Source organism: Callionymus lyra, chromosome 10 (assembly GCF_982586985.1).
Source record: "Callionymus lyra chromosome 10, fCalLyr1.hap1.1, whole genome shotgun sequence".
Lineage (NCBI taxonomy): Eukaryota > Metazoa > Chordata > Actinopteri > Syngnathiformes > Callionymidae > Callionymus > Callionymus lyra.
In genome coordinates this window covers 19,980,542-19,994,899 of record NC_141827.1, presented here as the reverse complement: position 1 = coordinate 19,994,899, position 14,358 = coordinate 19,980,542, and the positions used below count along the sequence as shown (strand labels likewise).

The 14,358-nt window shown below is 37.7% G+C and overlaps 2 protein-coding genes across 2 annotated transcripts in view; both read right to left on the bottom strand.

Annotated features, from left to right (window-relative positions):
• The window catches only part of arfgap1 (ARF GTPase activating protein 1), a 97,458-nt gene that overhangs the window by 19,558 nt on the left and 63,542 nt on the right, over window positions 1–14,358 (bottom strand). The window lies entirely within an intron of this gene.
• On the bottom strand, window positions 1,005–13,024 carry LOC148070898 (synaptoporin-like). Its single transcript, XM_087800290.1, has 6 exons — window positions 12,950–13,024; window positions 12,781–12,846; window positions 3,785–3,909; window positions 3,516–3,714; window positions 2,698–2,889; window positions 1,005–2,631 (listed from the first exon to the last, which is right to left on the bottom strand). The coding sequence occupies exons 1-6, from the start codon at window positions 12,965–12,967 to the stop codon at window positions 2,395–2,397; spliced, it is 837 nt and encodes a 278-aa protein (XP_087656416.1). The 5' UTR covers window positions 12,968–13,024; the 3' UTR covers window positions 1,005–2,394.

Sequence of the window (14,358 nt, the reverse complement as noted above, 5' to 3'; positions counted from 1 at the left end):
CTGAGATAACACTAGGGTTAAGGAGACTCATCATGATCTTGGTTGTCTGTATGTATGGGTGAATGTTTATGTGTCCTATAATGACTGTCCAGAATGTCCCCGGCCTCTGACCCCAAGTAGCTGGGACAGTTTTTAGCTTCAGCGGCCCTCGAAAACAGGAAAGCAGGATCAAATAGAAGAATGATTTTACTAATTTATATATAATCCCTATTAATATTATCCTGTTATGGTAGCCCAGTTTACAGAAAAGGCAAGCTACTTTTAAGACATGTTTCAGATTGTTTTTAAGAATTTCTGTTATAAAAATCATCCCCAGTTTGATAATAGAACATTTTCTTTTGTTTTTTTATTTGGAGATTAAGTTACAATGTTATTTTAACAAAAACATTTGATGATAACGTTAATAAAAACGTTAACTATAACTTACAAACAAACAATATACAACACAAATTAAATTTAGTAAACACTTGAGGTATAACTATTGTTATTTAATTTAAAAAAAGGGATGAATAGGGGCAACAAATAAATATAACAAATAAATAAATAATGTTTTTTAAGTCATATAATTGATTTCTTTCTAGATGCCCTTTCTTGATGCCCTTTTAAACTGCCCTTTTTTTTCACACTTTTGTGATTACATATTTTCATGTCATAGCAGTTTAATTTTAGGTGAAAAACTGTTCTCTGCTTATTTTCATACTATTTTATCTCGTATAGTAGATTTAAAAAATGCACTAGATGGCGGTCTTTGCACTATTTTCCTTTGTTTTGAAAAACTGTTCTAATGAAACATCACATCATTTTCAAATTGATGGCGCCACCTACTGACCTCTAAACAACATGACACTGTTTCATGAAGCTTCATTAGACCATCACTCATAACAGGTATTTCATATTGTTTGATGATTATTTGAGTCAGGGTGTAGAAATTCGGCTAAAAGATAGAAGTATCTAAAGGTCATAATAGGTGCATTAATATAGTGATAAAACAGAGTGCGTTCTTTCAAGAATTTATTGACTTGATAACATGTTTTAAATAAGTGATATGGTAGGAATACATTAGAAGTTATACACAAACAAATCAGCTTGAATCAGTGGATCATCGGTGGCATGCGTGAGAGGAGGATCAGATTCACGTGGACAACACAAAGCAAGCCTTCAAGGCTATAAAACAAATATCAGCAAAGTTCATGTTGGAGTTTTATCGCTGACTCACACACAGGCTTGTTTTTTGTTCACGACAGGATATTTACAAAACAGTTGAAGGTCTCATGTAAGCTCACTTCAGAAGGACGGTAGAAAGGCGTGCACCGTCACCAACAGTTGGTGTAACCCGTAAAGAAGTGTGGCTTTTACGTTTCAATCGAACAACTCATCCCTCAAGTATGACGTTGCCATAGAGATGGAGTGTAAACACGAATCATGCATTTAGTCAACACAGCTTTTTACAAACCAACAGGAAACACTTGAAGTTAGAAAAGAGTCGCAGAGAGACATACGGCACAAGTATCTTCCAAACGGCACAAAATACAACATTCAGCATTTACCAACCCAAGAATAAATTAATACTATACGTGGTAGTGTTTACAATAATAGATCATTTTAGTTCCTAATAAAAGTCGGGGAATTCTTTCAAAATTAACTCATTAAATCCTGCCCACCAACAAAAAAGAAGGAATGGTTTCACGTTTTGCACAGTTTAAGTTAGATTCGCTCACGTCGCAGCACTTTAGCTGCATGGAAGAGTTCACTGAGAGGGAGCGAGAGAGTTTATTGAATTAGAAAGAATAGTTAAAATAATTTTCATATTACAGTTTAGAGTCTATTTGGGCAGTTTTAGAATACAATAATTAAATAAAAGTCCTTAAGTGAAGGTTTATAAATAATATTGTAAATAATGTAAATTAAATTTAACCTTAACATGTTATTAAGTTTGGATAAATCCAGTTGGTTTAGTTTAATTCCACATTAAAGGTTTGCAATCATTGACTAAAATAATTTTGAGTATCTATAATATATGTATAATTATTTTTTTGTCTTAGAGTCTTACAGTTTTTTTTGTCCCAATTCTACAGCCATATAATGAAAAGTCGACCTGTATATAATTGTAGTCCTTAAAAGGTTTAACTGAGATATCATTGCATTTGAAATTAGTTTCTACAATGTGTTGTTTTGCTAACATTGACTGAATTTTCCACGAGATCTTGCTCTTTATGTTCTGTAAATTGTTATTTAATCAACATATATTAGTGATAAACAATCGCATATTGATCCAGTAGATGGCGGACCTAAGACTTTTTTGAACAAATCGCACCATCTAGTGGACTTAATTGTTACTTCATGACACTTTTTTTTGCTCATCACTTTTGTTTCCAGTTCTGATCCTCTCGTTTCTTACATCTGGTTGGAGTAGGAAGTTGGACCTCCAACCTGGCCGTACTCTGAGGGCTGGCTGCTGAAGCTACCTGACTGCTCGAAGCCGCTCTGGTTGTACGTCTGCTGGCTTAAGGTGCCGGCCTGCTTCTCGCTGACCCCCCCTGACAACCTGGACCCGCCCTTGTGCCACCCGGTCTCCTTGAAGACGAACCAGATGTTCCCGGCCCAGAGGACGAAGTTGAGGAAGCCGAACGCCTGCACACACACGACAGCGGGTGAGTATTACTGGACTTCAGGTTCATGTTTCCTTCGGGTACGTACCACTGAGGTGTTGAGACCGGACCAGCGGGGTTCCTGGACCGAGGAGCACTTGTTGGTCAGGTCTTTGCAGGCGGAGATGAGGAGCTGCACCTCCTCCGGGTCGGTGGATATTTTGACATCCGACAAAGCTTTGGCCCAAGCTGAAGAACTGACCAGCCACATGAAAGAGAAAACCACCGTCACGACGAAATCCTGGACACAGAGGGACACATTCAGAAGGACAGCATCAACAACAGAAACATCTCTGACTCATTTGCTCAAATTTTCAATCACAGTTTTTAATGTATGGCTGCAGAATTGTTTTTGAAGTGAAGTTTTTCTTGATGAATTATGCAGTCATTATCTGGCCTTTCTTCACAATATTGTCAATTTCAAATATAACTATTATTACTATGTCATAGCAGTTTAAATGGAGGGGAGTTTTTTGTGTGCTTGTCCACTAGAGTCCACTAGATGGCGGTCCTTGCACTATTTTCCTTTGTTTTTAACAACTGTTTTAATGAACCGAGACATCAATTTTAAAATAATGGCGCCACCTAATGACCGCTAAACAACATGACACTGTTTCATGAACTAATGAAATGCTGGCAGTAGAAGATTGAGAAAGTTTACTAATCTTTGTTACTTTTAATGTAGTTGAGCACATGAGTAACAATCTGATCCTCTTTCTTTTAGGATTATTTCAGGACAGGATCATGAAAATTCATCCAGAATATATTTAATATATAACTAAGACTAAGTGGGCGCTCTGGCGGAGCGAACCATCAGGCATCTCCAGAAATGTTCAAGATATGTTTTTTAATATTCGTTGCACTTACAATGAGCGGCGCACGACTGTTTTCGTGATACTTGTTCTGGAAGAAGATGTAGACGACCGTCGCCACCAGGGAGTACAAGAAGGCAAACACGGCGATGGTGACGAAGAACTCGGCGGAGGACGAGTAGTCGCCGTTGAGGAAGAAGCGTTCCCTCCTCACGCCCTCGCAGGCAGGAGCTTCAAACGACACCTGGTACAACCTAACACAGGGGGGGGATGTTAGATTTGCTGCCTTCATGCTCCACTTCTCCTGCACGAGGCTGTGCTCACCTGAAAGGGTAAGCGAAGTCGATGGCGAGGCTGAGGTTGCTGCTGGCCTTCTCCATGCAGTCCACGCTGACCCGCAGCTGCCCCGAGTAGCCGCCGCATGTCGCGAACGCAAAAATGGCAAAGAGCTGAGAAAAGAAAAAGCACATGACTGAAGAATTTTTATCTTGAATTTATTTAGAGATTATAGGAGCTAGTTGTGGGGTTCAGCTTTGTTGTTAAATACAGAGTGGAGTTTTCACTCAGCACAGGAGTATCTGAACCCTTGTGTTATCTCTGGGTCAAGGTGACCCAGAGGCCCGGAAATAAAATGGTTTGTGGTATCCCTTGTGTTGGTGAATGACCTCCACCAGTGCATGTGTATTCATGGAAGCCAAGGGTTAAGAAGATAACTTTCTGGCGGGTTTATTTAGTAGAAAACAAGCAGATTTTCAAATCTATATGGTCAAAAGAGAGAAGAAATTAAAAAAGAACCAGTGCATACCTGACATCACTTAAAAGAATGTAGGTAGCGTTTATAATGTCGAGCAGCATCGAGCAGCAACAGCAGCAGGAGGAAGTAAAAAAAATCCAACCATCCATCCATCCATCCATCCATCCATCCATCCATCCATCCATCCATCCATCCATCCATCCATCCCTCTCTCCATCCATCACTCCCCCCCATCCATCCATCCATCCCTCCATCCATCCATCCATCCATCCATCCATCCATCCATCCATCCATCCCTCCATCCCTCCATTCATCCATCCATCCCTCCCTCCATCCCTCCCTCCCTCCCTATGAGTTAAAGTTCTTTTTTTTTTAATACAAAAAAATCAACTATAAACAATGAGAATTATACATAAGATACATATTCATACCAGCATCATGTGAGATTTCAAGAGATTGTTTCTGGCTCTGTCCAGTGTCAACAGAATGAAACGGCAGTGCTTCGGAATTCCTGTCCATTGCCAAATACCACATGCACGCTTATTTACAAAACAATACAGTGGCTCTTTTTGTGTCAGTTTCTGATTGTATCTTCCTGGTAAGTTCAAAATGTCTCTCAGTGCTTTCAATGAAACACTGTCTCTGACTCACTGCTCAGTTTTTTGGTCACATGACGCTCACAGCCTGTTTAACGACGAAGCTTATGTGACAAATACAATGACCTGGTGGGCCAGATTTGGACCCCAAACCTTGAGTTTGCAGAGAATCGACAAGAACCTTTATTAAGGTGACATATTTTAGAAATATTTTATTATGAGTGGAATTAATTAAATATATATGATATTCTCTCAAAAATAAAATGATGTATTAAAAGAAACAATTTTAAGGTGTTTTTCCAGGATGTAAGATCGTGGATTAAAGAATTAAGTAAGTATTATTTGTAACAGACGAGAGACACCATAAGGTTCCAGGACTCAGAAGTTTGGTGAGTGTTTTAGAAGTTTCTTTTCATGATCAAACGTGATCAGAGTGCTACAGAACACATGCACGAGACTCAGCAGGATATTCTATATAAAGCTCTCACAGCCTCTGGAGTGTGATCTCCATAATAAGAAGTGACTTCTCATTAGCACTAGACTTCCTGCTATCTCAGGCAGACGGAAACAAGACAGTGAGAGCTTTAAATATTCAGCCGGTAGAGGGCGCTGGGAGAACACCGAGATTTGTGTAATGTAAAGGAATTAAATTATAATATATTTGTAATCTAAAAATGTATGTATATATTGCACAAAAAAGTCAAAACTAATTATATTAAAGGTTTTTAAGTCATATGATAAAAATAAACTACTAGTTCTACTAGTAGGATTTTATTTTAAAACAGAGTCTGGTTCTGCTTAAGGTTTCTGCCTATAAAAAGGAGGATTTTCCCTCACCAGTGTCACACATTGTGATTCACTCATTGTTGATGTCGCTGGGACCTGTCTGTCTTTTTAGACCACATAGTTTTATTTAAATTTTAAACCAACAAGTTTTTAAAAAAGTAAAAGTAGTCATATAATCGAAATACACTCTGACCTCCGACATATAATTCAAGTCTTAAAATTCCCCAAAATGGCAAGGAACACATACAAAAATGTCAACATAGTTAAATAAGTTTAAAAATGTTAATTATATATGTATTATAATTATTACTATATTATATATGTATATCATGTATTATAATTGCTCATAACACAACGTATTCATATTATATGATTGAGCTGCAATGCAACAACTCGTGCTCCTCTCTTCCATCCTTCTCACCTCCCTCAGAAACAAAAACTACCCTCAATATGAGCAGCTAAAGTGGAAGGTTAAGCAGCTTAAAACAAGAAGCAGTAGCAGAAGACGAGGGACCCCCTCTCAATTATCCCAAACACCCAGATAAGCATCTCTTTCTCTCGCCTGCATCTGCCTTCTCTCCCGGAGATTTTCGGCGTCCAGCTTTGAACAGGAGAGTGTGGCATTGTGGTTTGGGTTCTAAGCCCCGAACCCCTGTGTGTTTATCTGTCTCTCCCAGCCAGCCTCCTCCGGGAACAGGAGATAGGGAGAGACGGTGCAGGGAAACTGGAGGAGGGTGAAGCTGAGAAGAGCGGAAAAAAAACATCACACAAACACAGACTCTGCGTTTCCCTCTCAACTAGACATTTACCTCACCCCGTCTTCCTTTTTTGTGTCAATGTTGACCCAATTTAGCATCAGCACCCAAGCTGTCTTAGACTGATCCTCCTCGGAAGTCACAGGGTTTTCAACATGACAGGCAGCATGACATTACTGTACAGTGACTCACAACACACAGTCAAAGACACTGAAGGTAAGTAGGTCAACTGGTTTTCCAAATACAGCTTCTGAAATCAATTAGAGACTCAAACTTATATATTCTCCAACGGGTTGTGGATCTCCACCCAGCAGCTCAGTCAAGGAATACCTCGAAACATATGAAATTTCAATTGGGACTCACAGAACCTGCCTCTTCTTCACTTCTTTACTGTGGATCATGGTTGAGCATCTCAATGTAAAGTGAGGAAAAATAATAATCAGAATAAAACTCAAAAAAGTCTATTTTATATACTTTTTAAGGTTGTCCAACTAGACCATTAACGATGACTTGGAGGTGATCATCATTTATTAAAATTTTAAAAACAAAAAAACATATTGAAACAATTAAATTAAAAATATAAACGACAAAATGATATGAAATAACAGTAAAATAATTGAAACATGCAGAGTAACAAAACAATCTAAATGATTTCAGATAGAATAATTCAAGTTGTGCACAAATATTTACAGACTCACGTTGTTATTGAATAATTATTGAATATTGAAATAAAATAAACAAATAATACGTTTATTTTATTATTTGAGAATTCTGACCCGCTCTAGTAGAAGAACTCACATTTCTCCGATCCTTAAAACTCTTCACTGGCTGCCGGTTTCTTTCAGGATCAATTTTAAAATTCTGGTTCTTACTTTCAAAACTATTCATGGTCAGGCTCCTCCTTACATCAGTGATCTGATCCAGCCGTACACCCCAGCTCAGGCTCTGAGGTCTGTGGATCAGAATCTACTGATGGTTCCTGAACACGGTTCAGGACCAGAGGAGAGAAATCTTTTCAGGCTGTTGCTCCTAAGCTTTGAAACGATCTTCCTCTCTCTTTGTGTTTTAATGGATCTAATGGCTCCTTCAAGAAACATTTTAAGACATTTTGATTTGCTTTTCCCTGATTTTCTGGGACTGTCAGTCAGTCAAAATTTGGCTACAACTGTGGCTCATAGTATGTGAACGACTAGTGAAGAAGAGTCACAGAAATGGGTCGCAGTCTGGGGAAGCTAAGTGAAACTAACAGACAAGATTAGTTCACCTGTGCCAGTAACTTCCAATGACCCAAATCAAACGGACAAGACGCGAGCGGACAAGAGCACATGTGGTTTTCGGGGGGGTTCACACAGAGGCTCCTGACAGAGGTGATGACTTCAGACGCACCTTCACCTTTACGCTTAAACTCTCTCTACGACTGGACCATCTGAGGCAGCAGCACACAACACAATGTCAAGAGGATGAGCCGGTTCACTCATGCACGGCCCGGATTCATCTTCCCCTCCATCGCTCTGAGATCTGTAAGCTCCACTGGTCACGCCTCACTTATGTTCCTCTTCGCTCGGAGTTACAAAACCAAACTTCACAAACAACAACTAATGAGAATCACCTTTGTGTTACTGATCCATTTGCTAATGTCAGGTTGTACAAGGTGTAGGTTCAACACCTCAAGTTAGCAATGATAAACCTATAGCTAGTAAATAGATGCTATGATGAAGACATTTACAAACACAATTATATGATTTTGAAGAAAGATCCAGATATTGATGGGGTTTGAATCTCTAGACTAGACCAGGAATCACAAACTCCGACTGTATCTGATATCTTGTTAAGACCAAATGAAACCAACAACTTCCCTGTTCGACTACACAAAAATAAAAATAAAAACTGAGCTTGTATCTTTTTCTTTTAATATATTTTATCTATTCATTTTTGCCGAGGAAGAGTTGGTGGAGTTTATTTCGTTGAAACGTGAAACAGTTTTGAACAATAACGGGAGGCCATTCATGGAAGTACAGATGACTGAGAACGGAGAATGTTAATGTACAGCTAAACCTTAAATAAAACATTCATAATTTGACGCACTTGAAGCTTGTAAGAATACATAATCAGCACAGAGACACCTGGCAAATGCAACGTGTTCCCAGTAAGTCAATTAAAACAAACATTTTTTTTGTATATATTGTTTGTGACCATTTTTTTCTTGGAGTGTCGTGTAATTTTTCCATCGTATTTGCCATGACTTAAGAGGGTTGAGAAAGAGTTGTGTTGCTCTAACGTCTGCCAAATGCTGTCGCACAAATTACCTTTTTCCACAGTAAGTGTCAGCAGCATAGGTTTGTACTTCGACCAATCACTCACAGGGGTTACATGTGTGAACTGAAAACCATCCAGGCTTGTACAAAAAACTCATCTGCAGGTGGAGAAGTGAGAGCAACTACTTCTTCCTCTGCAACCTCCATTATTTACTTCCACTTCCTTTACTATTATCTAGTACTCAATTCAATAATTTCCGGTAAAGAAATTGCGCATTTAAGGGCATGGATACTAATCCTGAAGGTGCTATTATCCAGCCAAAATGTATTCTTTTTTTATTTAAATCCATTAAATTTATTGAGCTCCACCAGAACTATCTGTTCTTCAAGAAAATGAAAAATGAAATCCTGTTATCTACAGTAAAAAAAGGAACAACTGGTGGATTGGAACCGTAAGGGGATCACCTTTTTAGGGGATCCATCCCTGGCAACTGGAGGGAGGCCCTGGAGCGCATATTACGCTGATTAGAAATATCTTCTGATGCTTGATGTTAAAGGAGTTGAGAAAATAACTTGAGGGCAAAATGCAAAGCCAATGACATCCCAGTCTCCACTTGGAAGCAGGAAGGGCCACAAACTCATTAACTTGTGATTCACATGCTTCGTATGCGGTTCACAGCAGGAGTTGATACGGTAGTTATGTAGACCAACAGTGTGAGATGCTACACTACATATACATGGGAAACGTATCATTGGCATCATGTGCTCAATCAACTGTACAGTTTCGCTCTCTCTGATTCCATCTTTTCCCTCACAAACACACACACACACACACACACACACACACAATCAGTGACGGGTTGGGGCACATCTCAAAGGACAGCTTCTGCTTGAGTTGCTCCTTGGTGGAGAGGAGGCGACCTTACAGCTGTTTGGAGCTGAATATGCCAGTCTGTGACAGTGTGCCAAGCTGGCCATTGGCGCGAACACACACACACACATCCAGACACACACATGCAGACACACACAGAGACACACACACGTACGAACGTGTTCATACACTGTGACAAAACCTCCTCCAGACATGGCAAAGGGGGGACATTTGCTGTTGCTGTGCAGCAATGACGGAACATGGAAGAGAACTCTAGATCACAATCATTATTCCAGTAAATGTCAGTCGCTCCTATCAAACGAAGCCTTTCCTGGCCTCAGGGCTGTAAACAAAGTACTGGTGCTGAACAATAACATTACCTAGTTTATTAAGCACCACTTCTGCAATAGCAAACACATTATTTATCTGATTTAAACATGAGAAGTTAAAAAGCCATCCCTTCTGAACATAAAGAGAATATTTTAAAGTGAATCCTAGATCCATCCAATTCAATCTCAATCACTCAACAAGCTAAAATCCAGCGAGGCAATAGAAAGAAGGGACGAGGAAAAAGAGCACATTAATGAACAAGACAGAATTGTGTTGAAGTTGTAAGTACAAATATTCTTATATTTGTATATATATTTAAATGTAGTTATGCCATGAGATTGTAGACATAATAAAATCATTACACACGTTATATTTTATGTGATAAACATTATATATGAAATAAATAACATTTAAATATATATATATATATATATATATATATATATATATATATATATATATATATATATATATATATATATATATATATATAAAGTACTTAAAGCTCTTAAAACCCTCTAAAATTTTTAGATTTTAACTGTAAATACATTTTCCTTTTAAGAATACTGCCAATTGTGAGACAGCTATATTGATATTTCATTATCAAACAAAACGTTTTAATATATAAGAAACATTTTAAGCAACAAAAGTTCCAAGAGCACAGTGACCAGATTGGCTTAATTCATATTTTTATTTTATTTTATTTTACTTCTGAACGGGATGTAGCCTGAAAATAACAATAATTTCCGTTTTTGTTTTGTTAATCTATAGAAAAATATCATCTGGTGCTTCGGTGAGTTTAATCTAATGATATGTTTTCCCAAAAAATAGTTTTGAGTGAATGCAGCCCAGTAATTTTAGGGTCAAAACGATTACGTATGATATCCGAACACAATGTGCATTCATGCTTACACTGCAGCACATGCTGCTCTTCAACACACACAGACACACACAGACACACACAGAAACACACAGACACACACAGACACACACAGACACACACAGACACACACAGACACACACAGACACACACACAAAGGGGAAGCAGTGACAGAGCTATCTTCATCATACAGATGGTGCTTTGGATCATCCGCTTCTGTGGCTCTGCCACACATGTATCACTTCATCTAGTCAGACAGACAAAGATTTCCTGAACTCTTTCAAAAAAACCTGAATCCTCATTTAAGTCTGTTTGATTTTTGTGTGACTTTTAAGTTGTAAAGCAACTGCTGAGACTACAGTTTTCTGAACATCAACTCAAAGTAAATATTTTCAGACCCATTAGCAAACCAGAATATATATTATAAAAACGGCAACTCTACATTGATAAAACACTTTTTTAAATTAAGATTTTGATAATTTTTATATACATTCATTTTAGCTCTTGAATCTCATGTTCTTATCTTCTTGACAGATAACCTCAGTAAAACTGAGTAGTTCTTCATTTTGACATTAGACTAAATGTACAATATGTTAGCATATTAAAACCTTTTATTTCACAACAATACATTGAGCAGGAAAGAGGCGATAAAAATAAATATATATATATATATTGATATGTATATATGTATTTATACACCATCGTGTAACGATTTTTTGTATTTTTATTTTAAAGAATATAATCTACATACTGTAAATCTCTAATTAAATAACAAACATACAACTTTTAATGTGAAATTGAGGACATTTTAGGAATTTTATTGCAATTTATGCATTCATTTTTTTTCCATTATGGGATGGTAAAGGTTACTTCATTTTTCCTGAATATAATGAGAACCAATATAAATAAATATAACAAAAGCAAAGTAAAATCACACCCATTTTATACCATGATCAAAAAAAGAAATCTTAATTCTGTAACTTTTTATATGAAATTATATCTGAGTACGAAGAGTCCAGATGAACAGGAAAACAGCTGTAAAAGTCAAAGCGAGCCTTGATGGGAATTAAAGTGTGATCGAAGCACTTAATGAAAGTAAAGTCAATTGTTCTTTCCTTTATTCATTTCATATCTTGCCTATCCCAGCTTCTTCGGGTGAGGTGCGGAGGACACCCTGGACAGAACGCCAGTCCGTCATAGAGCACACAACCATTCACACAGACACACACTCGTACCTACGCACAATTTACCCAAATTCTCAATCAACCTCTGAATGTTTTTGGACTCTGGGAGGAAACCTGAGTTCCTGGAGTGAACCCACAAATATATCTTTACTTTCGCTGGCATTACTGGAGCCCCAAAACGAATAAAAATACTGTTTTAGTGTTGGGATGGATTGTTCTAACAAACCTTAGATAACCTGCTTTTATTTGCCTGCATGTCGAAGTAAACTTAACTAATAAATAAAATCGTCTGTATGAAGGGAATGTATTTTGTTTTTGATGGAGCTGTACTTCAGGTTCCTCTGAACATTTAATGTCATTTAAAAAAATGGTAAAGACACAGACAGAGAGAGAGAGTGAGAGAGAGTCAGAAAGAAAGAGAGAGAGAGAGGGAGATGGCTGAACACCCCCTGGCTACAGTCATTTCTCTAAACTCACATCAAAGAAAATCACTTATCTCTCCCTGCCTCATATAGACTACTCTGCACAGCAAACAGCAGCAGCAGCACAGAGAGAGATGGCGAGGACTTGACTCAGTCAAAGCCAGGGCACCCACTTCTTATTGTTGCCTCATGTTATATCATTTCACTTCGGGTGAAATGGGGCACTTTGTGAAACATGGACCCACTTGCGACTATACGCAGGAATGTGTCTCTCCCATCACAAATCTATCAGAAACGTCTTTCTGATCTCAGAAGGAAAAAAATCGGAATATTTTCCATCCAACATGCATTGAATTAGTTTTATTATCCTGTATTAAAAATATCAAAAGACTTCTTTTAATTCTAAATGTTGACGTTGGCAAAACATATTAAATGCATCGTTTAGTTTGTGCAAACACATACAAAAGACGAAGTTGATGAGACTCACCCATTCCAAAACACGGATGAATCCCAGTGGCAGTTTCAGCACTTGGAATGTTCCGACGGACACGAGCTGCAGCGGAGATCAATACAAGCCAAATAAAAGCGCTTCAGTCAAACTTAAATCAACATATGACTTATTGAATCCTATTTAATCTACAAGCATTTTTACAAACCTGGTTGGCGGTGTCCATCTTTGCGGCACTTTATCCCGTTTGTTCTTGACTGACTGGATGTAAACAATCTCAGCTCCGACGAGCGTGTGAAGCGATTGGAACGCACCGCCGAGCTGACCCGAGCGCAGCCGAAGAAACCCGAGCGCCGTTCAGGTTCATTTATCGAAAAAATGAAAAGTATCATTGATCAATATAAATATATAATTCGTATTGCTTTTTAAATTGTCTTCTTTATTTAGCTGCAGTATTATTCAAAAATAATAATCCAAATTATAATAAACAAACCCAAAAATATGATTTCATAACACTGCTACTACAATATCATTATTATTATCTATCCTCGTGGTATTCGAAAGTACAAGTACTGATACTAGTCTTAACAATGGTTGAGGTCTGTAGAATCTTCAAATTACCATATCTATCATACATCTTAGTTAAATATGTTTTCATAAATATGACTCACTTTGCTTCAGTAACATTTCAAATAGTAATGTAAATTATAATAAACAAAACCAATCATTTGGAGTTGAACTGTGACTATATTATTATTATTACTTTTAGTGATTGAAGCAGAAGAGTAGTCATATATAAAAATTGAACTTCAATTTATGTTCAATATATTTTGACGTCATGTTCATGGGGTCTACGTTGGCCTCGTCAAATTTAATGACTGAAAATCACAAAAGATTGATGTATTTAGAATGTTTAATTTGTGTTTAAATTACAGTAATTTCCAGCAAGTGGGTCTATTGTCTGATAAATGATATTGAAGAAAACTAACAGAATATGCTTGGCAAAAAGACTAAACCAACTGTGAAAATGTTTTAAAAAAAAATGTTCTTGTGATTGTATGGGTGCAGCAGTCTTACTCTATTATAGTCTCATGTTTGTCTGTGTGGAAATCAACATTACGCAATCAGTGCAGGCCAGATACTATCTCCATCCATGCATGGTCACACACTCACACACTCCCAGGTATCTGTTCTTTTAATCAAGAGCCAGACAGTTGCTAAACTATTTTTATAAGCGGGATGACAGTCGGTGAGATGGAACTGATGTCGATATGCATGAAGAAAAGTGGAAACTAGGGTGACAGCGTTTTAAATTTCCACTCCCAGCATTGCCCTCCTCCACTGAATCCCCCATCCATCTTTAACGCTCTCCCTGCCTGAAGGCTTCTGTCAGAGAGATTAGCGAATCATTGGATCTGAATGGCTAATGATTTATAGCCCAAAAGGAAGATTTCAGCCACTTTTTACTTGACGTAAAGATAGAACTCATAACTGCTGCAGAGAGCTTGTTTGCAACTGATTTTGTTTAATCTTTAGGACTGATTATCCATAACAACATCACAACATAAATGAGTGTTATGGTCCGAAAAGATCGAGAGACTCTTCAAGCCTCTCCAC